The sequence below is a fragment of the Ochotona curzoniae genome, unplaced genomic scaffold, assembly GCF_017591425.1.
Source record: "Ochotona curzoniae isolate NIBS_2020 unplaced genomic scaffold, NIBS_Ocur_1.0 contig_3622, whole genome shotgun sequence".
NCBI classification, from domain to species: domain Eukaryota; kingdom Metazoa; phylum Chordata; class Mammalia; order Lagomorpha; family Ochotonidae; genus Ochotona; species Ochotona curzoniae.
The window spans coordinates 13,340,419-13,366,740 of record NW_024465926.1 but is presented as its reverse complement, the minus strand read 5'-3'; the positions used below and the strand labels follow the sequence as shown (position 1 = coordinate 13,366,740).

At 56.5% G+C, this 26,322-nt stretch overlaps 2 protein-coding genes across 5 annotated transcripts in view; one reads left to right on the top strand and one right to left on the bottom strand.

Moving 5' to 3' along the window:
• Window positions 1-15,673, top strand: part of PRMT7 (protein arginine methyltransferase 7) — a 30,371-nt gene extending 14,698 nt beyond the window's left edge. For 2 of the 3 annotated variants that reach the window (XM_040982484.1, XM_040982482.1), the window contains 10 exons: window positions 3,656-3,783; window positions 4,119-4,254; window positions 4,958-5,041; window positions 5,689-5,736; window positions 6,252-6,341; window positions 9,437-9,598; window positions 10,860-10,934; window positions 12,385-12,545; window positions 13,007-13,103; window positions 13,240-13,544. In XM_040982484.1, the coding sequence (XP_040838418.1) occupies window positions 3,656-3,783; window positions 4,119-4,254; window positions 4,958-5,041; window positions 5,689-5,736; window positions 6,252-6,341; window positions 9,437-9,598; window positions 10,860-10,934; window positions 12,385-12,545; window positions 13,007-13,103; window positions 13,240-13,410 (1,152 nt within the window). In that variant the 3' untranslated portion in view covers window positions 13,411-13,544. Of the gene's footprint in view, window positions 1-3,655; window positions 3,784-4,118; window positions 4,255-4,957; window positions 5,042-5,688; window positions 5,737-6,251; window positions 6,342-9,436; window positions 9,599-10,859; window positions 10,935-12,384; window positions 12,546-13,006; window positions 13,104-13,239; window positions 13,545-14,778 lie in introns of those variants that run through there. The other variant, XM_040982483.1, reaches the window with a different exon arrangement.
• A 1,015-nt stretch (window positions 15,674-16,688) lies between these two features.
• Window positions 16,689-25,152, bottom strand: SMPD3 (sphingomyelin phosphodiesterase 3). Of its 2 annotated transcripts, none has more exons than XM_040982050.1 (7): window positions 23,762-25,152; window positions 21,046-21,121; window positions 20,766-20,921; window positions 18,143-18,232; window positions 17,956-18,019; window positions 17,000-17,162; window positions 16,689-16,896 (listed from the first exon to the last, which is right to left on the bottom strand). In XM_040982050.1, the coding sequence occupies exons 1-7, from the start codon at window positions 25,079-25,081 to the stop codon at window positions 16,795-16,797; spliced, it is 1,971 nt and encodes a 656-aa protein (XP_040837984.1). In that variant the 5' UTR covers window positions 25,082-25,152; the 3' UTR covers window positions 16,689-16,794. The 2 variants fall into 2 exon arrangements, with proteins under 2 accessions (XP_040837984.1, XP_040837985.1); XM_040982051.1 differs by having other exon boundaries at window positions 17,000-17,111.
• Between the last annotated feature and the right edge of the window lie 1,170 nt (window positions 25,153-26,322).

The following is a 26,322-nucleotide window of genomic DNA, read 5'->3' as shown; positions in this document are numbered from 1 at the left end:
GCAGTGGTTCAAGCATTCAAGGCCATTTTCTGTTATTTCCCAGCTACATTAGCAGGGACCTGGCTTCCTAGCAGTGCTAGCATAGCCTAACCCCTGAGTCACCCTTGGGGCTCCGAGTTCACCTTCCCAGCTCAACACAGCATGAGCAGAGGACAGGAACTGCGGAAGAGGGGTGTGGCTGACTCTTAACCACATGCTCAAGTCTTCAGTTCCACTAAGATTAGAAGCAGTGAAACTCAACAGCCACAGCTTCCAGCTGCTGGTGAAAAAAGTTGAGAAAGCTTAGGGCCCTCTGTGTTGGAGAAGGAGCAGGGAAGTGAGTCCCTGGATGTCCCCATGGAAAGTGACCGTGCCCGCAGCTGCTTGAGCTCTGGATAGATGCATGCATGTGCAGAATGGTGTGTGGGGCACTCACCACAGCCCTGATTAGTCTGTCACCCTGCATCCTGTCCACGTGGGAGCTTTCATGCTGACATGGTAGAGGCCCAGAGCATGTTACCAGGTGGAACAAGGAGCAGAGCTGTGTCTGTTCAGCTGCTGCTGGTGTTAGTCATAGAAAGGATGTGAATTTGAATAGTACATGTGGACTGTGTATAAGACATCTTTAGACTTCACCAGAATTGGCTAAAAAAAAAAAAAAAAAGATTGCTTCTGGGAGAGAGACATGCTAACAATTAGAGGTGTATAGGAAACTTCTTTTCACTGTATGTCCTTGCATCTTGATTTTTTTTTTTTTTTTTTTTTGCTCACGTGCATGTGTGTGACCCACACACACATACACTCAAAAGGAAATGAGTGTAGAAGATGTTTCAGGGCCAAGCAGTAAGACATGAGCTTAGGGATCGTCAGCCCTCGGCACTACCCCTACCCCTGGCTTTGTTTTGGTTCTGGGTAGACACAGTGTGGATTTTGTGGAAAGGCCTTAGCTGTCCCCCTGCTCCCGAATCCCCTGTGTCACTGCATAGTTCCCCTGGGCCTGTGAGCACCTCGGTCCCCGCTCTGCCCCAAGCAGTAGCAACTCGCTGGCAGGTGCTTCTCTGCCGCTGCAGCTTTGATTCTCTGCAGGCTAAGTGGGTGTGGGTGCAGGTCAGGGTTGGCTCTCAGAGTGGAGACTGGCCTTGAGCAGCTTTCTTCCTCCTCCCAGCAGGTGTGACTGCAAGCTAGCATGAAAACCTCCTATAAACTTAGTGCTTTCATGTGCACACCTTCCAAGCAGGGCTCCCTCCATTGTCCCCTGGAATCCTCGTGTGAGGGATCCTCACAGGGGCTGTGGCAGGAAACTCAGGGACCAGTCCCCCAGTGACAGTGGTGGGGTCCGGCAGAGTGTTGCTCCCAGGTTCTCTAACAGTGGGCTCTGGGCCCTTTCCTGGATAAGCCATGGCTTTTGCACGGTTAGGAATTTGCGAGCTGCTAATGAGTCACAAAAGCGCTTTGATCTTCCCTCTTTTTGTTCCATGGGCTGGTGGGTTCTGCTGCCAGCTCTTAGCACTGGGAGGGCTGGTGGGTTCTGCTGCCAGCTCTTAGCACTGGGACTGGGGAGCCCCCTGTTGTGGATACAGTGGGAGGGACAGGTACAGGGAGGAACAATGGGAGCACAGGGGGTTCAGAGAGTCTGCTTTTGTGTTTATATGAATTTGCATAGCATGGGAATGAATAACAGGTTTCACACAGCCTGCTTTTTCCAGAAGACACCTGGTTGGATTTTCATTGTCTTGCCTTTTTGTTCAAATAGACATTTTACATGCGCAAGAACTTGGTGGATGGGGAGGTGGGCCTGGCCCTGGGCCTGGAGGACCCAGTATGCCCAGGTTCTGAGGATGACCAAAGACAGAGGCAGCCATCTCATCAGAATTGAGCTGGGCATCCACTTTTTGGAACAGTTTTCTTTCTTTCTTTTTTTTTAAAGATTTATTTTATTTTCATTACAAAGTCATATATACACAGAGGAGGAGAGACAGAGAGGCAGATCTTCCGTCCGATGATTCACTGCCCAAGTGAGCGCAACAGCTGGTACTGCGCCAATCCGAACCCGGGAACCAGGAACCTCTTCCAGATTTCCTTCACGGGTGCAGGGTCCAAAGCATTGGGCCATCCTCAACTGCCTTCCCAGGCCACAGGCAGGGAGCTGGATGGGAAGCAGGGCCACCGGGACTAGAACCGGCGCCCATATGGGATCCTGGCGCGTTCAAGGCGAGGACTTAAGCCACTAGGCCATGCTGCCGGGCCCCAGTTTTCTTTTTTAAAAAGAGGCTTAAACGTTATAATGGTTGTAGACCTCATTTTATGAAACTGTTGAGCACTACATGGCATTTGAAACCCCCTTGTGATCTCTGAGCTGCTGTACTTCTGGTGGGTTCCAGTTTTTTTGTTTTGTTTTGTTTTGTTTTGTTTTTTTAAGATTTATTTATTTTTATTACAAAGTCAGATATACAGAGAGGAGGAGAGACAGAGAGGAAGATCTTCCGTCCGATGATTCACTCCCCAAGTGAGCGCAACGGCCGATGCTATGCCGATCTGAAGCCAGGAGCCTCTTCGGGTCTCCCACACAGGTGCAGGGTCCCAAAGCTTTGGGCTGTCCTCGACTGCTTTCCCGGGCCACAAGCAGGGAGCTGGATGGGAAGTGGGGCTGCTGGGATTAGAACCGGTGCCCATATGGGATCCCGGCACGTTCAAGGCGAGGACCTTAACCACTTGCGCCACCGTGCCGGGCCCAATATATTTATTTTTTAAAGATATGTTTATCTTTAGCAGAAAGGCAGACTTAGAGAGGAGGGTTGTCTAGTGAGAAAGATCTTCTATCTACTGATTCACTCCTCAAGTGGCACAACAGCTCGAGCTGATCTGATCTGAAGCCAAGAGCCAAGAGCCTCCTCTGGGTCTCTGACACAGGTGCAGGGTCCCAAGGCTTTGGGCTGTCCTGTACTGCTTTCCCAGGCCACAAGCAGGGAGTTGGATAGGAAGTGGAGCAGCCAGGACACAAACCAGCACCCATATGGGATCCCACTATTGCAGGCAGAATTGAGCCGTCATGCCAGTCCCTCCCCCCACCAACATATGTCTTCTGAGAATAAAATCAGTCTCCAACAGAAGCAGAACACCATTATCACCCCTGTAGGGACTCCAACTATCAGCTAGCATGAAAATTTTCTTAATTGTCACCATGTCTCAAACAGCTTTTTCCATTGTCTCCAGTCTGATCTTAATACATTTGGCCTTTTTGTGCTTTGAAGTCACTTACAAGACATAAGTGACTCCCAAGTCCTAGGTCTCTTGGAGCCTTATGAAGTGCATGCCCAGGTCAGTAGACAGCTTTCGTCCCCCAGTTGAAGGCTGACTAGGAGCCCAAGCATTTTTCTCTGAATGAAGTCTGGAGCACAGCCTAGTGTGTTGGAGAGAGCCTGGCCTAACTTAGGCAGGGTGTCTCTTCCCCAATCCCCTCTGGAGGGCTGCTGGCCTCGCTCCGTGGTACCCTCCTGAAGTGGCAGGCTTCTAGCAATCTGTTCTCTCTTTTCTCTCTTCTGTCATGACAGTAGCCAAATGTAGTTTGTCTCAGGGTCTTGCTGCAGGCTGGTGTTCTGCCTGGCCTTTTTAGCCCCTGGGTTAGGAGGCTGCTGTGGTTGTGCCTTGGTTTCAGCTGGCTCTGTCCCCCTTTCAGTGGCGGGACCACTGGATGCAGTGTGTATACTTCCTGCCCCAAGAGGAGCCCGTCAGCCAGGGCTCAGCCCTCTGCCTCGTAGCCCACCACGACGACTATTGTGTGTGGTACAGCCTTCAGCGGAGCAGGTACGGCCGAGCCTCGGGAACCTTTGGAGATTGGATGCCAGCATCCGTTGGTGGGTGCTCTGGGGGCAGCGGGGCAGATTGGGGTTGAGCAGAGTGGTGCAAGAGCACAGCTGAGGTTGGGCGTGTCAGTGTATTCAGAGAGGGCCAGACTCCACTGAGTGCCAACATGGATGAGGTCTGGGGCTGGGAATTTAATCTCTGCTGCCTGTTTGAGTGTCTAGATGTGTTCCTTCAGCAGGCTTGTGGAAGGACCCCCAGGCCTCTGTCCAGTTCTGCAGGGCAAGGGCCTGTGCCATGCCCTCTGCCCCTGTGTGTCAGTTCATCTCTTGCCTTAGTCCTGAAGAGAACGGGAGGGTCGCCCAAATGCGCCCTGTGTGTGACTGCCAGGCTCACCTGCTCTGGACCCGGCCTCGGTTTGGAGAGATCAATGACCCGGACAGAACTGAGCAATATGTCCAGGCCCTGGGGACCGTAAGTGTCTAGCTTGTGGGTGGTGGGCAGGGTAGGGGGTTATCCTTGGCCCCAGCTCTCTGACATCTGCTGATCGTGTCTCTGCATTCTCCCGTCAGTGACTTCAGCCAGCTGCTCTGAGAGGAAAGCTGGGGGGCTGGTTGTGGTCCCCTGGAGGGCCTGCTCTGTGCGCATCTGTGGGAGCCTCCTCCGGGCTCCCTGCAGCCTCTGTGTGACCTGCTGGACACCTTTGTGGTGCCCAGCACTTAGTGTGAATGAGCCACCCCTTTTCATCTGTTGCTGCCTCTCATCCGGTCCTGACCCCAGGGCTCTCCTTGCTGGGAAGCCTGGGACCACCACTGCTGCTCAGAGGCTCTCCATGTTCAGAATCCCATGTGCATGTGTATGTTTCCAGGGGAGGAAGGATCCAAGGTGTAGGAGTGTCTCAGGGGTCGTCCTTGTGTAAGGACACCACTTGAACATGCCTGAGCCTCGAGTGACAGCCCTCAAGTCACCACACAGGGAAAGGCCATCCTTGTAGCTTTGGGTGTGGGCTTCCTGTAGCGAGGTGTTCCAGCTTGGGTTGAGGAGGGTCGTTCCTGCCGCTGGCGTCTGCTGGCGAGACTCAGGAGAGGCAGGTGTTGGAGGGCGGGGTGGGTCACCTCACAGGCTTCAGCAGGTACGCCTGTCAAGCTGCTGCTTCTTGCTTCCTGCTTCCCCGCAGGTGCTGACTCCAGACAGCGTCTGCCTGTGTGTCAGCGACGGCAGCCTGCTCTCCATGTTAGCCCACCACCTGGGCGCCCAGAAGGTACTGCACGTGGCTTCCTTTCAGCTTCTGGGGGCCGGTTCTTTGTTCTCTTTATTTTATTGCTTGTTTTTTCTTAAGGTCAGTTCTTGAATCAGGTTCATGTGGTTAGGTGCATGCTCCTATGCACCTTTTCTTTCTTTTTTTAAGATTTATTTATTTAAAAGAGTTACAGAGAGATCTCCCATGTGCTGGTTCACTCCCCAGATGGCTGCAATGGCCAGGGTAGGGCCAGACTTACCCAGGAGTCAGGAGCTTCCTCGATTTCTCCCAAACGGGTGGCAGGGTCCCAAGCTCTCAGGCCATCTTCCACAGCTTTCCTCAAGTCATTAGCAGGAAACTGGATCAAAAATGGAGCAGCCTGTAGCTTTACTGTAGTGCCCCAGTGCCAGGCCCTGGTGAAGGCTTCTTGCAAGTACAGCTGACCTGGTATGGCCACCTACTTGACTCGTGGTCTTTTGCCTACCTGTACCAGCTGCTGCCATCTTGTTAGGGTCCATGCAGACTGTCCTGTTCCAAGTCAGCAATAAGCAAGGTTGAACTGTTCAGGTGATGTCCTCTGCCTCGGACTGATCTTGTCTTATTTGAATATGCGATTTTGCCTCTGCATAGCACATGTGTGAGAACTAACACTGTGGTGCTCTCCTCAGGTATTTACAGTCGAGAGTTCAGCGGCTTCTCAAAGACTGATGAAAAAGGCAAGTGGCTCTCGTGTGTGACTACCAGAGGCCTGCGAGGCTTTCCTTCTGGCTGCTGTAACGTCCCCGGGGAACAGGCTGGGTCGAGAGCTCTCCCTGCTAGCAGCCCAGCTGTCCCCTGAACGTCCCCCAAACGTGTATGCTGTGACACTGGGTTTCACAGCTGACTGGGTGAAAGTAAGGGAACTGGCACGACTGCGGAAGCAGGTTCTGGGGCACCACTGCTCCTTGCCTTGTGGGAGGCATGTGTGCTCTTTCCCCTGGTCTCCTCCCAGGTGGGTGACCTGGTACGAGGTCCTGCTGTGACTGCAATTGGGCCACAGTCTCATCCAGGGATTGTTGGCTGCCCCTAAGGTAGGGGTTTCTGCAGGGCAGGTAGAGGGGGCACCCTGTTGTCGTAGGCTTGGGGTTCTCCAGCGCAGAGAGCAACTTGAGGGGGATTTGGGATTTTTCTTTTTTCTTAACAAAAATACATTTGTGATTGGTGTTTTCTTTTGTTGTATACTCTTTCAAAGATCTTCCAAGCTAATCATCTGGAAGATAAAATTACTATCGTAGAGAAGCGGCCCGAGTTGTTAACGTCTGAAGACTTGGAGGGTAGAATGGTGAGTAACAGGACCCCTGCCCGCATTCAGGGGGCATCAGGGTGGGGTGCTTCACTGCAAGTGCTTGCTGCCCTGTCCCTGTGTTTGCCTGGGGACCTGAGGGACAAACCAGCGGCTCCTCACAACTCAGCCTCTCTATGCCCTGCTGGTTCAGGACAGAGCAGCCCCATGGGGACAATCCCATCACCCTTCCCTTTGACACACACTGTCTGCTTCCTGAAACCGTCCCTTGCAGGGGCCTCCCCGTGCCGCCCTGGGCCGTGTGACAGGGGCCCTCTCTGTGGTCACATCTGTCTTTTGACCCTCTGGTCCCTCCTCTCCTCCACCTGCCCTAGCTATCTCCCCTAGGCTCTGCCCTATCCCTGCTGCCCTGTCCTGGAAGTGTCACATCTTCCCTCAGGTGGCTCGGGGCCATGGGAGGCCTTCACTCCAGGGAGGCCCCTCCGTTTGTGGGTCCAGGTCTGGTGTCCAGCTGCCACCTGTTGTCTTGCTTAAGCAGATATGGGGCCAGGACAGAGCCCATCAGTGTTCGTCTTTCCTGCCTGCCCTTTTATACTGATATATATTTTTGTGTATAAACCAGGTTTATTGAGAAGTAATTGATATGCCTTGAAAGGAGCCCATTTCAAATGTATAGGCCAGTGATCTTTAGGCATTCTATAATATGAAAGAGCTGTTGACTGATGCGTGTAGAGCGTTTCTGTCTCCTGCTAGATTCCCTGGAGCCTGGCTTCAGACCCAGGAAGCCACTGATCTAATTTCTATTTCTGCCCATTTCCCTTTTCTGGGAATGTAACAGAAATGAAGTGATTGTCCACGTGCTCCCACGGCACGTTTCTTTCAGTCCGTCTAAGGACGGTGGGCATAGACCATGTACAGAGTGCCTGTGCTGTGTCCTTCAGTCCTGAATAGTACCCCATTATCCACATCTGCCGAACATTGGGGTTGTTCTCCAGGGTTTTTTGTTTTAAGATTTATTTATTTGTTTAAAAGGCAAAGTTATAGGGAGATCATCTGTCTACTGGTTCATTCCCCAAATGACTGCAACAGCCAGGGCTGGGCCAGGCAGAAACCAGGAGCCCGGAACTCCATCTGGGTCTTCATATAGGTAATAGGGACCAAATACTTGGGCCAGTTTGTATTGCTTTCCCAGACATGTTAGCCAGGAGCTAAATCGGAAGTGGAACAGCTGAGACTTGAACCAGTGCCTGTGTGGGATGCTGGCATCACAGATTTTTGCCGTTTTGGGGAATTCTGCTTGCTATGAGCACTATGTAAGGATGAGTGGTTTCAGTTCCCTGAGGCAGATTCCAGATGTAGGCATGCTGAGTCATGTGCTCATTTTGTGAAACTTTTGTAAGAAACTGCTGCCGGAGAGGCAATACCATCTTATACCCTGTTGGCGCCATCCTAGGCCCTGGTTTTGTAGTGTAACCTTTTTAGTGGGTGTGCGTCTTTTTATGTGCTTGCTCACATGTGACTATTCAGATGTTTGCCCATTTTGTTCCGTGTCATTCACAGCTTTGTGAAGGTAAAACTCATCTGCAACTGCCACAACTCACTTGTTAAAAATGTACAGTTCAGGGCCCAGCACAGTGGCCTAGCGGCTAACGTCCTCACCTTGAATGCATTGGGATCCATATGGGCGCCGGTTCCATATGTGGTAGCCTAATGGCTAACGTTCTCACCTTGCATGCACCGGGATCCCATATGGGCGCCGGTTCTAATCCTGGCAGCTTTACTTCCCATCCAGCTCCCTGTTTGTAGCCTGGGAAAGCAGTTGAGGACAGCCCAAAGCCTTGGGACCCTGCACCCATGTGGGAGACCCGGAAGAGGTTCCTGGTTCCTAGCTTTGGATTGGCGCAGCACTGGCTGTTGGAGCTGCTTGAGGAGTGAATCATTGACGGAAAATCTTCCTCTCTGTCTCCCATCCTCTCTGTATATCTGACTTTGCAATAAAAATAAGTAAATCTTAAAAAAAAAAAAAAGATATAAAAGTGTGCAATTCAAATTTTGAAAGTGTCTAGTTCAGAGGCCGATAGTATAGTGTATGGGTTAGTCTTCCTATGGGATGCTGGCATCCCATGTTTTACAATTTGAGTTCAAGTTGCTTCACTTCAGTCTAGTTTGCTGCTAAGGCACCCTGGAAGGCAGCAGGTGATGGCCTGACCACCCCCCCCTCCTCCGCTGCCCATGTGGAGGCCTGAGTGGAGTTCTTTGTTCCTGGCCTCATCCTGGCTCCCTGGCTGTTGCTCGTGTCTGAGGAGTGACCTGGCGGATAACAGGAGGAGGTCTGTCTCTTGCTCTTTCTCAGCCCATCCGTGCTCTGGTATTGTCACTGCCTCTCAGTCTGTTCTGAGCAGCGCCACCCTTCTGCCCATCAGCTCAGGCCCAGCCCTGAGAGTCGCTCCGCTCGCCCCAGCCCACACTGTGCTCACCTGTCTCCTTGTGCCTGGCTCCCTGTCAGGTTCCTCTCCACTCACTTCCTGGTCCTCAGAGGGCAGGGATTTGGAGCACACACAGCCCTTCTGAGCTCTGCGTTAGATCCCCTGCAGCCTGTTGCTGCACTGTCCTAGCCCTGCCTCCAGTCCTTGGCTGTGGCTCACCCCTTCGCCGCTGAGCCTGCCTGTCCCTGGGCCTGGTACACACCAACACTCCCTGCCTCTCTGACTCCTGGTCACGCACTTGCTCGTTTACTCAGCAAATGTTTACTTGTGCTTTGCAGGGTGCTGGGGATACTGCCCTGCCTGTGTCCCTACCGGCAGGCACTGAAGAGTGCTAAAGCTGGTGGGGGCTTACAGGATGCCATTCTGGAAATCCCTACCAGGCTCTGACTGCCAAGGCCCCTCTGCTCCCCTTCCTTTCCTATCCATTAGTCAGGGGCAGCTCCCCATCCTCCTCTGCTGGGCACTCCTGGGGGTAGGACTCAGCTTTTCAACTACAAGGTCAGCTACAGACTTGGCTGTTTGTTTGCTGACTGACTGAGCAAGTGGCCTGACCTTCTGGGTTCTCGCGGGGGTGGGGAGGGTGGGAGCCCAGCCCATCACCCACAGGCAGATCCCTCTGATGCCTGGATCTGACTCTCTGCCCGACAGGTGTCTCTGCTGCTAGCGGAGCCGTTCTTCACCACAAGTCTGCTGCCCTGGCACAACCTGTACTTCTGGTATGTCCGCACTGCACTGGACCAGCACATGGAGCCAGGTGCCGTGGTGATGCCCCAGGCTGCATCGCTGTACGCCATGGTTGTGGAGTTCCGGGTAGGCTGCCTAAGGGATTTGCTGAAGGCCCCTTGGGACTCAGGTCTCAGGCCTCCTGTGTCCCTATCAGCATGCTGCAGGAAGCCATGGGGCAGCGTGTGTGAGAACACAGCTGTTTGCCACGGGAAATAGAAGTGGCTGCGCGCTGTCACTTCACAATGTGGCTTATCAGAATAATTAAGAACAGAAATTAAGCATTTCAGGAGACAGGCCATGTGCCCTGTGCCGCTCTCCTGAAAAGCCAAGGCTCCTGCAGTTAAAAGCGTTTTGAGCCGGGCGAGGCAGCGTCTGTGCAAGCAAGAATTGAAAAGCTTCATTTTAATGTTCTCATCAAAGCGGAACCGCAGACACAAAGTTCATTGTGGGAAAAAGCATTTTTATGAAAAGGTTTGTTGAAAAGCTTTGTGTGGCACACGGGCATGCTACAGTCGCTAGACCTCTCAAGGCTAGCGTCTTATCTCCCGCGGGGCCTGAGGGACTCCAGGCCTGCTTCCTGCGCCTTTCTTCTCTGTTGTTTTTTACCTGATCAGATTTCCACATGGATTCTCATTTTCATGGTCAAGGGAGAATCTCAAGAACAAATGTTTATATTCCCTGGCCTACGTTCCTGAACGGAGGCAGGGACAGAGGTACCCTGGCCCAGATGTGTCCCGCCCAAAGGAACGACCCCTGGGGAGCTGGGGCTAGGGGTGGTCTGGGCTGGAAGGCTGACCTCGAGCCCGGGAGTGCTGCTGAGTGTCCCGTCGTGGTGTGCTGATGCCACCAGGGACCGAGTCCCTTCAGCTGGGGGGAGTCTCTGGTCCATGGCCCCTGTTACCAGACATGCCCAGTGGGTTCTTGCCTCAGCTTAGTATAGAAATAAAAAGCTGGGAATCTGTTGCAGACAAAAAAATTTATTCGGGAAGGGGCCAGGTGAGCAGGGAAGGGGAAAGCACCTCCAGGGAGGAAGCCGGGAAGTGGGGTGCCTCTGGAAAGGGGAGGGAGAGAGAGACACCAACGGTTTGAGGAAGGGTCTTGGGATTTTAAGCACTCCCTGACCCCTCCTTGTTGGGCAGGGAACCTACAAGTAAGATGTTCCCCATTGGTGGTCTCTTAATTAGTCAGAAAATGGGTGGGCAATGCTGGTGCCGCCCACCTGAAGGTGTGGCCAAGACCTCAGCAGGCCTGGATGGTCTCAGCTCCCTTGCCTACCTCATGCTCAGGTGGTTCAGACACCTGTGTGCTCAGCAGGTGCTGTACTCAGGGCTGCACCTCCCCACAGGACCTGTGGCGGATCCGGAGCCCCTGTGGTGACTGTGAAGGCTTCGATGTGCACATCATGGACGACATGATTCAGGTAGGCCAGAACCAACGCTCTGAGCAGTGTGCTAGCACCCAGATGCTATGGCCCCTCACAGTCCCTCTGGCAGCATCTAGGGCTTTGGCAAAGTCGGGGGTTTGCGTCTTGCCTGGACTGCAGAGTACGGTTGCTTAGAACCAGCATGGTCAGGGCTGCCTCTTCCCCATGCTGTAACCTTCCAGCAGAGTCCCAGCAGAGTCCCTGCTTCCCCAGGCAGCTTAATGACCTGAGGCAGCTATTTGCCTCCTGGGGATTCCCTTCTCAGGGCAGGATGGTTCAGGAGGGTCTCCCTGTGGGGTGATCTCTGTGTTGGCAATGCGCTGAGTATCTGGCTGCAGGGATGGAGCCGGCTGCCAGAGAGGGTGTCCTTGGAGCCTGGGGCCTTCACGGCAGCACACTGGCCTTGGGATCTGTGATGAATGCAGTGAGATCACCGAGGCTGGGGCTGTGTGTGTGCAGGGGAGCTGCACAGTGCATGCCTGCAGGCCAGCGGGGCCTGCCTGGCTCCCTTCCTGCTATGGGTGCAGACCTCAGAGGCTTGTGGTTGACTTTTGTCTCCTAAAGATTTATTGGTATGGGTCCTGCATGGTGGCCTAACAGCTAAAGTCCTCGCCTTGCATGCGCCAGGATACCATAAGGGCTCCAACTCATTTCTTGCGGCCCCACTTCCCATCCAGCTCCCTGCTTGTGGCCTGGGAAAGCAGTCGAGGACGGCCCAGAGCCTTGGGACCCTGCACCCACGTGGGAGACCTGGAAAAAACTCCTGGCTCTTGGCTTTGGATCAATGCAGCTCTGGCTGTTGTGGCTACTTAGGGAGTGAATCAGCGAACAAAAGATCCTTCTCTCTGTCTCTCCTCCTCTCTGTAATATCTGTCTTTCCAGTGAAAATAAATAAATTGAAAAAGATTTATTGGTATGTACTCATAAGGCAGAATGACAGAGAGAGACCTCCTGTCTGCTTGTTCCCTCCCTAGAATGCCACAGCTGAGGCTGGGACTAGCCAAAGCTCCTGAGCTGCAGCCGTCAGGCCCTCCTCTGCTTGGAACCCAGAAGGCCTGGCCACCCTCTTGGCTCCTGTCCATGTCCCTTCCTGCTGCCCTTCTCCCGCTTGCTGCTGCAGCTCACCCCCTCTGGGCAGCTCTGGATCCCAGCCTGTGCAGCCCCAACCCGACTCCCAGAGGCTACAGGTGGTTGTCTCTGCCCCTGGCCTTTGCTAGGCGATGTGGCCATATAGTGTCAATGACTGGGTGAGTGACAGATTTGGTCCCAGCATTGCTCAAGCAAGAGAAGTGGCTGTCCCTTGTCCAAGTGAGAAAGGGAAGCTTAGAGACTGAGGGGAGAGGTACCTGCTGCCCTGATAGGCACTGGGCATCTTGCCCATGCGACTGTGGCTCTGCAGAGCCACTGGCTCATCTTGTCAGATCCCTGAGTCCTCTTCTTCTCCCAGCGTGCCCTGGACTTCCGGGAAAGCAAGGAGGCTGAGCCCCACCCGCTGTGGGAGTACCCCTGCCGCAGCCTGTCCCCAGCCCAGCGCATCCTGACCTTTGACTTCCAGCAGCCCGTGCCCCAGCAGCCTCTGCGTGCCGAGGGCTACTTGGAGCTGCAGAGGTGAGTGTGGTGTCAGGGAAAGGAGCTGAACTGTCACACTGGCAGATGGAACTGCGTTGGCCTCGTGTGGCACTGTGGACTTTCCGCACCTCCTGCCTCTGAGCGCCCTTTGTGGATCACAGCTGCAGGGAAATGTGAACTTGGTTACCATGGTTACCCATGGACTATTTCCATGAACTCTCCCAGGAATGGAAGCAGGTCAGGACTTGTGAGGGCCGTTCGCAGCAAGGCAGGCTCAGGTACCAGCCAGCGCCAGCCCCCTTCTCTCAACTGAAAGGAAAAACAGGAGTCTGGGTGCATGCAGTGCTTGGCGTGGGGCTGTGGCTCTTCTTGCCCAGTTATTCCTGAGTGACCAGGGGAGCTCTTGAGTCCAGGAGGAGCGGGAAGACCAGGGTGTCTGGGAAGCAGAAGGGCTGGAGCCGAGACCGTGCCCTCCCATCCCATGGTTGTGTTTGTCTCAGGCCTGGAAGGAGCCACGGGGCCGTCCTATGGATGGAGTACCACCTGACCCCGGAGCACACGGTCAGCACTGGCCTCCTGAGGCCTGTCGAAGACCAGGTAGGTCCACCCCTGTGCCTTGCCCCTGTGCCAGGAGATCACCTGTGACATTGTGTTTCTTGGGCTGAGTAACTCCTTGGTGGCCCTGGGTTGGTGCCAAGATGCCCTCAGTATCCTCTTGCTGCTGCTCTTACAGGGGGACTGCCAATGGAACCCCCACTGCAAACAGGCCGTGTACTTCTTCCGCACCCCACTGGATCCCAAGGTGCCACTGCAGGGCCCCCAGATGGTCCACTATACTGTGGAGTTTGTGCCCCACACTGGAGATGTCATCATGGAGTTTGGGCTCCTGGGCGTTCCGGACTGACCCTCCTGGTGGGTATCCTGGAGTGACCCTCGTGTATTGAGAAATAAAGTGGCCGGGGGGCTCTGCATGCCCAGGGCTTTCTCGGAAGGAAGCCCAAGGGCCTCGGGGCACACAGAGCCCTCTTTCTTTAAAAAAAAAAATGATGCTTGTTTTTATTTTTATTTGAGAGAGAGGTCGTCCCACTTGGCTTGTTAATTCCCCAAATGTTTGCAACAGCCAGGGCTGGGACAGGCCAAAGCATGGGTGACAAGTACCCAAGTGCTTGAGCCATCCCCTGCTGCTTCCCAGGGTGCGCATTAGCACAAGTAATCGGGATTGGGAGACAGAGGTGCCACTGCCTGCATACCCAGCCCTTCTGCCACAGTCGCACCTTGGCATTGCTGGCTCTGTGATGCAGCACCAAGGGTTGGTGACCGAGTTGGGAATGTGCAGGGGCAGGGAGACCACCACGCCGACAATGCTGAGGAAGCTCCAAGGCGGTGTCCCTGCCTACCCCCAGCACAGGTACCTTCCCAGCGTGGACAGGTAGGACTGCCCACCCGGCTTGCATGACTGAGTGGTACTGATGATTGGGGCCTCCCTTACCATCCTACACCCTGGGAACTCACAGGGCCCAGGGAAGCTGCATGGTGACCAGTCACCCACCTGGGTAAGCACTGAACTGTGGACAGGACAGCTCCAGCAGCCCGTAGCACAGTCACTGGGGTGCAGAATAGGTGGCACAGCCCCTTCCCATGGGCCTCCCTTGTGTGAGAGGGCCCCTGCTGCCCCCTGGAAGTGTCACTCCTGATTCTCAGCGGGGACACAATGCCAAGACAGGGCATGAATTCGGAAGGGCTGGAGAGCAGCTCCGGGGTCTGGAGTCCTGGGAGGGCTGGGCACCAGCGCAGCGCTCAGATGCAGCAGACACGGAAACCTTGAGCCTCACAGTTTTATTTCCTCCTCGTGATCCATCCTTTCAGCACCAGTGAAGGAGAAGAACCACCTCTCTCTCCAGAATCTTTTGTCAGGTGTAAAGATTGTTTCTCTTCTAGGGAAGAATCGTCTAGATATATATTTGATAATGTTTTTACCAAAACCTTAGATGTGCTTAGTATAGAAAAACCCCTAATGTCCCATGAAGATACAATACAGAAAAAAATACAGAAATTAAAAAAGGTTTTTTCCCCCTTTTTTAAAACAGTATTTCTAAATCTCAGCAAGTTAATACAATAGTTAAAAAGCATCAAGGCTAAATACAGAACACTCAGGGTGGTTGTGGACTGAAGGGAGTGCCCTTCCCCAGTGGACCCCAGTGTCCCGCCACCCCCACCCCAGCCTCTCCAGGGCCTTGGTAGGGCCTGTGCAGCCCCTGTGTTTAACCCCCAGGCCTTGGATGCCATGGAAGCTGAGATCCTGGCCAAGTTTATTTTGTGAAAATGGAAAAGCCCAGCTTGTTCCAAGCCCTGGATCCCACAGGTACGGCCTGAAGGGAGGCGGGGAGGCGTGCTGGGAGACAGACATCCTTCCTCTGGACCTCAGGAGCTGGCTAGGTGGAGGTGACCTTGGGATGACAGAAAATGGCCATGTGAGGCCTAGGGTACTGTGACTCACCCAAGGCCGCCCCAGGAGTTGGGCAGGAGGCAGAAAAACAGGCCTGTGGCTCTGACACCATGGATGTTCTGCCTCAGAACAGAAGCCACTGGCGCCCCTGGCCTCTGTCCTGCTGGGATGCACTTGCACATACAGCCCCGCAGCCTGGGGGGCCTGGGGCTGGGCCTAGGGAGTCACACTGGAGCCACAGTGGTTGCTAGAGCAGGGCACCTCACACCATGAAGCCCAGGCTGGACCCTCGGAGTTGAGGCCAGGAGTGCTGGAGGAACTCGGGTAAGGGAAGGCCCCCTGGGCCAGGGGCCTCAGGCCAGTGTTGGGCGGGTACACATACTTGCCAAGCTCCCCTGGCTCCCTGCAAAAGTCTGGCCCCCTTTGGTGGCTCAGTGGGTGACAAGGCATGGCTTTGGTACACCGACAGCTGGGTCCTGGCGCTCCAGCCAGCCCCTCGCCACACAGAGCTAGCTCTGAGCCAGGCTGGACACAAGATCAGGGCACACAAAGGAGGGAAGGCCAGTGCAGCTTGTTACCAGTGTCCCTTGGGCTGGGGCCTGGCACCTGCAGCAGGCAGAGGCCTCCCTTTAAGGCTGGGGCACAGCCCAGCTGTGTAAAGGCAGGAGGGCGGAGGCAGTGCTGTGGGGGCGCCTGGAGTGAATGGGGGAACCACAAGCCAGGAGATGGGGCTGGCTTGGTGGCTTCTGTGAGCCTACAGTGCCAGCTAGTACCACCACCCTGCCCCAGTCTAGTAGTGGCTGTCGGCCTTGCCCATTCTGCACCCTAGTGTAGGGATAGGCTGCCCCCCACACCTTGGCTTCCTGTCCCTTCATCCGGGACTCCTCCTAGCCCTGGCCTGGTCAGGAGAGCTGCTGAGGATGGGGCTGGGAGGCAGGCGGGGTCAGGGAGCCCCCAGGGAACGATTGGTCCCAAACCAGAGAGGGGGCATGAAGGGAGGGTGGGATCGGCACAAAGGAGAGGATGTATTTGGGTAGAAGAAGCTATAAATTGATCATTTTTGAAATCCAGGTCCCCCCTCCCTCCTTATGCTTATAAAAACAGTAACACTCCCTGCTCAGCCTGCTTGCCCAGCTCACTGGGGGCCAGGGGCTGAAAACAGCTGCTGATGACTGCCCTGGCTGGAGACGGGGACCCTGTGGCAGGAAGAGCGAGGTTCTCCCAAGCGGAGGGATATGAAGGGTGGATTTTAAGTCTTTCTGGTTTTCTTTTTAAAATGTAATCGCCCTTGAATGCAAGACCCTGGAAGAGCCCTGGGCTGGCCGGCCATGGCTGCAGCGGCGGAGCTGGTGGCCGAGCCCAGGGGTGCTTCTTTGGCTGGTTCAGATTGTGTTTGGAGTTTGGCCTTGGGTGAGGCCCGAGCAAGGGGTCTGTGTGGCTACAGTGTGGCACGTGGCATGCGGGCAGTGTGCATGCGAGGGTGCAGGCATGCGAGACAACATCGGCAGCAGACAAGAGTAATGAACCCTGGAGAAAGCCGGAGGAGAGATACAAAGAGGACATAAACCCGGTTCTCAACTAACCCGTGGGGTACAAACTAGGTTGTGCTGTAGGTTTGTAGAAAAGTCGTGTTTGCAAAGATGGCACTGGTTGGGCAGCCGGGGCACCCCAGGCTGGCCCCAGTCTTCAGTCCAGAGGGCCTTGGGGTGCGGCTGCCAGGCTTCCCTGGCCCCTCCCCCAGCTCCGGGCAAGAGCTCCTTGGGGGACAGGGCCCAGGGAGGGGCTGTGGCTCAGTGAGCTGGCAGTGATCCCCCAGCTCCTGACCTCGGCGACGTGGCTGGTCTAGACCTCCTCCTCTCCTGAAGACACCATGAGCCGCATGGCCACTGGGAGGTGGTCGGTCAGGCCCGACAGCTGGGTGATGAAGCTGAATTCTTCCACCTCCTGGGTTGAATGGGCAAGGAGAGAAGCAGCCTGGTTAGATCCCAGGGTGGGAACTGGGTTAGATGTGGGGCTGTGGGGCCCAGATCCCCCTGCCAGGACTCACAGCCTTCCAGTCGGGGCACAGCCCATCCTCAGCGTGCAGCATGTAGTCGATGCGCCTGCCATTTCCCTTCAGCAGGTCCTTGCGCCCCTTTTGGCCGCCCCCTGGGCTCTTGCTGGTGGGGAAGGCAAGGTACTCTCTGCGGCCTTCCTCACTCTCCAGGACCCTGTGGCAGGGGAAGAGGAGGGGACACAATGCAGTGAACATGTGGAGCCAAAGGTTGGGGCGGGTGGGCTCCAGAAATGCCCCAGGCCCCCTGTTACTTCAGGGGAAGAGTCTGGACCTTAGAGCCTGCACTTCTGCCCTGGCTGTGGGGTATTTCTCACGGTGCTCCAATCCCAACCTTCTGGGTCCTTTCCGGACATTGCTGCCCTCAGACAGCGGCTTGCCAGCCTCCCACGCCCAGGTGCCCAGTCAGTTCGGAGCACATGTGGGGAGAGGCTGGGTTCCCGCGAGGGTCAGGCAGCCACAGACCCAGACACTGATGACATGCGGAGCAGCAGCAGCCGGCCTGGCCTCACCCTTGATAATTAATTCCAGCAGCAGTGATGTGAGAGTTACTGATAGCTATTTTTTAAATCATCATCTCATGAAAAGATAATTTTCTCCACATAAGATGATGTTTCCAATTTAGTCTATAATCTAATTAATTGGCTCAGATGAGCTGCAAGGTACCATGGCTGTGACCATGCAATCTCAGGCTGTAAGTGATAAATTTGTCTTTTATGGAAATGGGCTCGGCAGTGAAGTTGGGCTGCATGGAACTGTTGGGAAGATGGCGGGTGCAGGGCTGGCCCATTGTGTGCCTGGCACTCCTGAAACTGCTTACCTGCTGCCAGCTAGGCCTGGGCAAGATGAGCTCTGACTGCTGGTTTAGGGAAAGGCTCCTGTGGTCTCGCGCGAGGCCTGTCCCAGGGCACAGTAGGGTTAGGGGCAAGAGAGACAGGCGGGGTGCTTACTTTTGCAGGTTGTCAGGCGTGCACACATCCTCATCATAGAGGCCGTTTATTTCCAGCAGAGTACCTGGGGACATAGGAGAGTCTTGGGGAGGGGTCCCTTGGAACAGGATCCCAGCCCCAGTCGAGGGATCCAGGGTGTTCCTGGTGGAAGCATGGATGCCCCAGCCCTCTGAAAGCCCCGGCTCACCAATGGCCCATGGCTTCTCCTCCCCAGGCCCCAGGCGGCAGGGGTCCTTGTAGCGGGTGAACAGGGCATGCTGCTGCTCCAGCTTGTCATCTGGGAGGAGGTAGAGAGACACATGGGCCTCAGGGGGTGCCCACCAGGTGCCTCCTAGGTCCCCACCTCCATGGGTTGGTGGCTTTTGGGTCCCCCGGTTTGGTTTATGTTCTTGAACATAACACCCCACTCCAGTCTTCAGCTTTCAGCTTCCCCTGGGAGGATGGTGGTCACTGCCTCTGAGGTCATCCCAGATCCAAAAGCTGACCTTGGCTGCTGGGTGGGAGGCCAGTGCCACCCAGCTGGGCCCCACCCTTGTCTCAGAAACTAGGGGAGTCTTGGGTGAAGGGGCATTCCAGAGAAGGAGGGCTGACATTGTGCTTGTTAAAGGGATACTGCCTGAAGCTTCAAGTGACACTGAAAGTCTGAGACAGGACGGGCCGGCTCAAGGGTGGCTCTGTTTCTAAGGCGAAACCCAGCCCGGCTGCAGGCAGCGTGAAGTGCACTGGGATGCGGGCTTGTCCCCACTGAGGACCCTTCCCACGGAGATCAGGTGCAGGAATCTGTGGCCTTCTTCAGCCTTCAACATTTTCCTTTATCCAAGAGTGTTCCTGTGTAGTTGTTGAATGTTTATGGCAATACTACATGACATTTAAAAATCTGTACATGGGGCCCAGCGCAATGGCACAGTGGTTAAGGTCCTCGCCTTGCACGCCCGGGATCCCATACGGGTGCCGGTTCTAGTCTCGGTGGCTCTGCTTCCCATCCAGCTCCCCGCCTGTGGCCTGGGAAAGCAGTGGAGGACGGCCCAAAGCTTTGGGACCCTGCACCCGCGTGGGAGACCCTGGAAGAGACTCCTGGCTTCGGATCGGCATAGCATCGGCCGTTGCGTTCACTTGGGGAGTGAATCATCGGATGGAAGATCTTCCTCTCTGTCTCTCCTCTCTGTATATCTGCCTTTCCAATAAAAATAATAAATAAATCTTTTAAAATAAAAATAATAAATCTTTTAAAAATCTGTACATGGCGTGTACTTTCCTATGAAACAAGCATGTGTGTGAAAGCAAAATGTTATCTCTTCATAAAAGGATAGGGGATATAATGAGGCTGGCACCCTGGGAGGGCAGCAGAGGATGGATCAGCTGTTCCAGTCATTTGGTGAGTGAGCCAGCAGGTAGAAGATCTACCTCCTCTCTGTAAATCTCTTTTCAATAAGAGAATCAGATATATACAGAGAGGAAGATGTTCCGTCCGAATCATTCCCCCAGTATGCTGATTCAGCAACTTCCTCCAGGTCTCACCATGACAGGTGCAGGGTGGAGGGGGCTTAGGAAGAGAAGTTGAGGGGGGAGGCGGGCGCGCGCGCACACACACACACACACACACACACACACACACACACACACACACACACACACACACACACACACACACACACACACGAGAGAGAGAGAAGAGAGCATTTGCCAGGTTGACCCCTCCTAGAGCACTGGGAGCAACAGGGGATTCGAACTGGCGCCCACTTGAGCTGGGCCTGCACTGTAGTCAGAGACGTTACTTATCAAGCCACAGTGCCGGCCCTAAGGAGCTGCTGCTTCAGCAGGTACTTCAAATTTCACAGGTTGGGCTGATACTGACGTCAGCCTGCAGCACCCAGCAGCCTGTTTGGGCCCGTTTCTGACCAGCGGCTCCACTTCCAGCTCCCTGCAATGGTGTGGGATGAGCAGCAGAGGGCAGCCCAAGGGCTCGTGCCCCTTCACCCCTGTGGGAGACCCTGAAGCAGCTCTAGGCTGTTGGCTTTGGCCTAGCCAGCTCAGCCCTGGCTCTTTGGGAATGAACTAGCACATGGAAGAGCTCTCCCCCTCTCTCTGTTTTTCGAATAAATCTTCAAAAACAACAACAAAAACCCACTGCACAGGTGACCTTTGTCTTGCAACTCTTGCAGCTCAGTGGTTTGAGACTTGATTTCCCACAGCCCAGGGGCCAGCACTGTGCATAGAAAACCTGTACCTGCAGTGTCAGCATCCCAGGCGGGCACTGGTTCAAAAAGACCCAGCTGCTCCACTGTCCATCCAGATCCCTGTTTGTGGTCTGGGAAAGCAGTGGAAGATGGCTCATGTCTGCACCCACATAGGACACTTGGGAAAAAGTTCCTGGCTTTAGAACGGTCCAGCTCCAGCCATTTGGGAAAATGAATCAGCAGACAGAAGATCTGTCTCTCCCTCTTTTTCTCTGTAATTGCCAGTCGAATAAAAATAAAATCTTTTTAAAATAAACAACAAAACACTTTATTCTGAGCGTTCAAATCCAGCCCACCCACTTCCTCACTGCCCTGTGACCTAGGAGCCGTCCTCCACCCTGCCCGGCACCGCCTTCTCCCAAGGCACACATGCACAGGGTGGCTGCCCTTTGGGGTGGTGGAGGCAGCTGAGGCATGCCCAAAGCACAGCGTGGTGTGAGTGGCAGGTGCACCTCCAGGCTGTGTCTCCCCTTAGCCCAGGGTCTCTGAGCTCCCCAGAGAGGGGGCTCCTGCTGTAATGCTACTGGGGGAAAGCGGCCCACCTTCTCCTGAGGGGCAGGGGTGTGGCCTCACCAGAGGAGCAGTTGTCGAAGTTGAGATCCCCGCAGACAACGTCAAACGCCACCAGCTCCTCGGGGTTGGCTGCGCTGGACGAGGAGGTAGATTTTCGGAAATCAGCCAGCCAGTCCTGAAGCAGGTCCAGCTGCTCACAGCGGATGGCGCTGTCCTCTGTGGAGGCCGAGCATAGAGACTGGGCCATGAGGCTCATGAGTCCCATCCTGACCCAACACACCCGCCGGCCCCATGCTCCTCCTCTCCCCGCCACCCCAGAGAACCTTGGAGGCAGCCCTACCTGCTAGGGCGTGCAGGTGTGTGCAGGCGATGTACCCGACAATTCTTTGGTCCTGAGGTGTGCTTCCCACCTGCACCTGGTGAGGAGATAAGGGGTAAGTGCTGCCCCCCAGCGGCCATCACTGCTGTGTGCACCAGGAGACGTGGCCCACACACCCGCCTGGCCACTCAGACCCTCAGGCCCTGCTCCATGCCAGGCTGCCAGCTGGACTCCAGGGCCCAGGAGTTCCTGCTCCTGGCCCTGGCTGTAGCAGACCTTTAGGGAATGTCTGTCACTTAAATTTAAAAAAAAAAATCACTTGAAATGGGTATCGCAATTATACCTCATAAAGTCAACTCAAAATGACCTCCTAGGGGAAGATGGGGCTCTCGGCAGGGCTGGCCTGGGGCAGGTGGGGGAGTCCAACAGACACGTTGCCCTCCTACCCACTGGGATGCTCTTACAGCTGCTGGGGGTCCCAACGGAGGGGTCTCTGGGGATGTGGTGGGCCCTTGTTCCCTGCACCTGCATTGGAGCACGGATGGCACCTGTGACTGCTGAGGCCCCTGTGCTGTGACAGCAGCAGCAGCTGCAGCAGTGCCCAGCACAGAGCCCTAGGGGACACCTGAGTCTCCTGCTGGACCAGCCCCTCCCCAGCTGGGGCAGCATGCCTCCTCAGTTTCCCCTGCTTTTTGGCTGCCGTTCTGCAACATCCAGCCATGAGTGTCTGGCCATTTGATGAAGGGCTGTAGGGCCTGGGTGTGACTGTTGCTAGACCCACATACATCACTCACTCCTTGTTCATCTCCCAGACTGGCATGGCTTAGTGCAACCACAGGCCCAGGGGTCATTTGCACCCTGTTGCAAAAACACAACTCATGAAAAACCACAGTGCCCCAAAAAGGCCACACGGTGGTGCTGTCGGCCCGTCTACGCCCAGGTGCCGAGCCTGTTTGCTTTATTCTTTGCTGAATCCTTTGCCCCATTTTCCTAGCTGAGCACCACAGTGAGGTCAGGGGAAGCTGAATGGCAGGCCAGGCCCCCAAGGCACACATGGTCAAGGCAGGTTCAGGTCTGGCCTTGTTGGCTCCTCCCCGGCCACCCATTTGTTGGACTGCATGTGCCAGCCTCTCCCTCAGCACTTCCTTGTCACCTGCCCTGTGCCAGTCTGGGACAAGGGAACCAGAGGCGTTAGTGTCAGACTTGGCCCTGGTGCTGAAGAAAGCCCACCTGGAGGGCAAAACACGTACACACGCAGGCCGCTGGGCACAGCCACCTCCCCCACGCCCCCCACTTCCCCTCTTAATCAGTCGTGTGATCTTGCCAAGATCCACTTTATTATTTGCTGGGCCTTATTGATTTCTGGCTCATGGCCCGGAGCTGCCGTCCTGTGTTTCTCTTGCAAAAACAAACAAGCATGCTGAGAGGTTGTGCCTTTCAGCCTCCTTGATACGAGAGACTCAACAGGGAAGGGGCCTGGATCTAGGTTGGGGGTGGGGGGAGGGAGGGCTGGGAGGGGTCGTGCCTGGTGCAGGGGTCGGGGTTGGGGGTAGACAGGCCCCAGATGGGATGCAGCTGTCGGGAGTCCAAGTTCAGGGCTGGGCTTTGTGTCCTACGCTGTGAATATTGGGCAACATAGGCCCATGTTTTTCTAACAGCATGGACCCCCACTGAAACACTGCAGGCCAGTGTCAGACCCCGCGGGTGGAAGGAGAGACAAGAAGGAGTGGAAAGGGACAGAGAGAAGCACAGAGGGACCGGCCAGGGAGACAGCGAGCGGCGAGTGAGGTGGCGGAGAAGGCCGGTGAGGAGGGGCTGCGAGGCTCGGCCTGCCCCGAAGTGGGTAGGCCTGGAGGGGACACAGACCCCTGGCCTGGAGCCATCAGTACCAGGGCCGAGGTGGGGATGGAGGGCCAGGCCTGATCACGCAAGGTCAAAAACGCCCACGGGATGAAACCCCAAGGAACCCTGGCGAAAGAGGGCATTGGCCCCATTGGTTGGAGGACCCCAGCCAACTGCAGCCTCTTTGGGAATGAAAAGCCAGAGGCCCCCCACCCCATCCGGGCCTGGCAGAGCCGCCCTGGGGCCACCGGGCAGCCATGAGGGTCGCCAGGGCCCAGGGATGCCTGCCCGCCAGACTCGACCCTGACTCCGGGTGGCCACCAGGCTCACACACCGGCTCATTCCCAGCCCAGGAGCAGATGCGGCCCTCACCTGGAAGGGAGCGGTGTCTGTACAGGCAGTGGCCACCACTGAGGCAGGAAGCCCAGCTCTGCAGCGGCCAAGTGAACACGCTGGAAGCCTCTGGGGAGAGCGGAAGTCGGCACTGCGAGCAGTGAAGGCCCAGAGAGCCAGCAAATCACCGCAGTAAGCTCCAAGTGCCTCCAGATTAGCAGAAATCATCACAATTCACTTCAATCAGTGTCTACAGAAGCCAAGCCAGGGCCTGTGATCGGAGAGCCTGACACGGTGGCCATGGGGCAGCCAGGAAGGCCGGGACCTCCGGGTTGGGCTGTGGGCCTGGCCCAGGGGCCCTGTGGCCGCCTGCAGCTCCTGGTCTGAGCGGCTCTGCACCAGGGGCACCAGGATGGCCAGGACTGACACTCTCTCAGGCCACCCAGACCGGAAGGAGGTGGCTGAGGTCACTCAGCTGGGGCCTCAGCTCACGGCTCTGTGCGGGTGTCTCCCAGCCCTGGTCCAAAGCACCCGATTCCACCTGGGGCCCCTGGCTGCTTACCTTGAGAAACAGCGCACCCTTAGAGGCCAGGGCGTCAGAGCCGCGCCCGTTGGGGTAACAGTGATAGGCCACGTCCATGACGGGGTAGCGGCTGGCAAAGAAGAGGCCGCTGTTGAGGAACTTGAACTTGCAGCAGCCGTGGCAGCCATAGACCCCCACGTCGTACAGAATGTACTCGAAGTAGCCGTGCAGCTGGTCTTTCAACTTGGTGGCTGCCCGCTTGTCAAACACCTCCTGCAGGCATAGGAAGTCCAGGTTGGCAGGGAAGAAGGCCGAGACCTCGTGGTCAAAGGCCTCGTCCGGGTGCCGCCTCCTGCGCGTGGCAGCCTTCTTCACCACCGAGGCCTTGTACAGGAGCTTGCTGTTAGCGCCCGGCTCGGCGCCGCAGTCCGGCCCTGCCCGCGCCTTCACCAGGGACTCCCTGGAGGCCGACGGGCTGCCCAGGCTCCCGGAATCCCCGTCCCGCTGACTGTGGTTGGGGGTCTGGCCCTTAGGGCCGCCGCCGGCCCCGTTCCTGGCCTGGCTCCCAGCGGCAGGGTCGTCGGCCTCCGGCGGTCGGCCACCCTCCTCGCCACCGATGCGCACGATGCAGGCGTCCTCGGGGTTGCCGCCATCAGCCGGGTCGCTGGGGGCTGGACCGTTGGCGGCCTCGTCACCACCACCGTGGCGCCCGCCATCACCCTTGTACTCCACGGAGGATGTCCTCTTGATGCTCCCGGGGACGGCGCGGGCCCCGCCATCGCCGCCCTGTGGCGACACCAGGCTGCTAAAGCTGGCCGCGCTGATGGAAGTGTTGGTGGGCGAATCGATGTAGATTTTGATCTGGGGCCGGGCAGCGCCGTTGCGGATCCTCTGCCCGATCTCCCGGGCCCGGGCCTGGGTGTTAAACAAGTTGTTGAGCCTTGCCAGCGCGTCCGGGAGGAGGCAGAGGTTGGCGGTGGCGAAGCAGAAGCTCTTGCCAGTCCCCACGCCCTTCCATTCGCTGAGCAGGGCCGCCCCGCCTGCCGCGCCCTTGTCCTGCAGCCGCGAGTAGACGTAGGGCCGGCGCACAGACTGCAGGGGCGACCAGAAGATGAAGCCGACGAGGGCGAGGGGCAGCGAGGCTACCAGGAGGGCCAGGTAGATGGGGGTGAAGAGCAAGGTGCAGAGCAGCTGCAGGCAGCACGGGTCATCCGCCCGCTGGCGCTTCTCGTAGGTGGTGGGCCGGAAGGAGGCAGCCAGGCGGTCCAGCAGCCAGTAGCATGGGAAGATGAGGGCCCAGGACACAGCGTGCAGGGCGGACAGACAGCTGGTGGGAAAGGGGGTCGTGTACAAAACCATCGCAGCTCCCTGGGCGCCGCGGCCGGCCCTACTACATGGTGTCCGGGGCAGCGGCGGGCACTTTCCTGGGCCGGGGTGGGAGGGGTGTGTGTGTGTGTGTGTGTGTGTGTGTGTGTGTGTTGGTGGGGGATACACTGGAGGAGGGTCACCTCCTGGCACGGCGTGGCTCCGGGTGCTCAGGGGCGAGTGCTGGCCAGCCGCTCATGGTGGGCCTCAGCGGGCCATGCTGGGGAGCCTGCAGAGACAAGAAGGAGCTCGTGTTGATATTTGGGGAGCAGGTTGGCCCTGGGGGGCTGTCTTGCCAGCTCACCCCCCACTTTGTCTCCTGCAACTTGCGCAGGACTGTTCTAAGCACCAATCCAGGGCCAGCAGGCTCACATGGGACACACAGGGGCCTGAGCCCCTTGGAGTAAGTAGCTTGACAACAAGACTTCACTAACTGGCTACCTTGACCTGGAAGACCTGCCTGGGTTTTCTGAGGGGGTACAATTTTGGGGGTGCTAAGGGGGCAGGCTGGACAACCCACAGGCTGCCTGAGGAGCAGTGGAAGCAGCGAGGGCTGTGTCCCAAGGGGGCCTCGGTCATAGGTGCTGCAAACTGACACCCAGTGCCAAGTGGGTCAAGACAGAGAGACGGGCCAGAGGGCAGGCTGCTGGCCACTGGCCAGGCTCTCCTGGGGGCCTCGCCTGCAGCATCCGACAGAGCCCACGTTGAAACTCCTGTCCACGGGCGTAGGCCCAGCCTGTGTCCTAATGACTCCCAGGAAGGACAGGAGACCCAGTTGCAGACCCCCACAGTGCCGGGGACACTTGGAGACACTTCCTGAGGTGAGACAGGTCTGGCCCCAGCTGGGACTGCTGTCCCTCAGGCCCTCCGGGACCCGCCCCGCGGTATCTGTCACGGCCCCCTGCTGCAGTGGCTCCCAGGGCTGGGCTCCGGACGGGCTGCCAGGTGTGTTCACTGTGCTGAATGTAAAATCAATACAGGCTTGTCTGGAGTGTTGACTCAGCCTCCAGGGACCCATAGGTGAGCGATCTGTGGCAGAGCCTGCGTGCCCAGGTCAGCCAGGCATGCCTTCCCACCTATCCCCCTTCTGCCTTGGCCCTGAACCGTCTCCTCCTGCTCATGAACCCGAGTGCCCACGCTGCAGGTCTGGGTGTCATCCAGAACCCCTACCTTCTGACCCCTCGGTCAGGCCTGCCCAGCTGGAAGCCCTGTCCCATACGAGGGCTTGCCTCGTG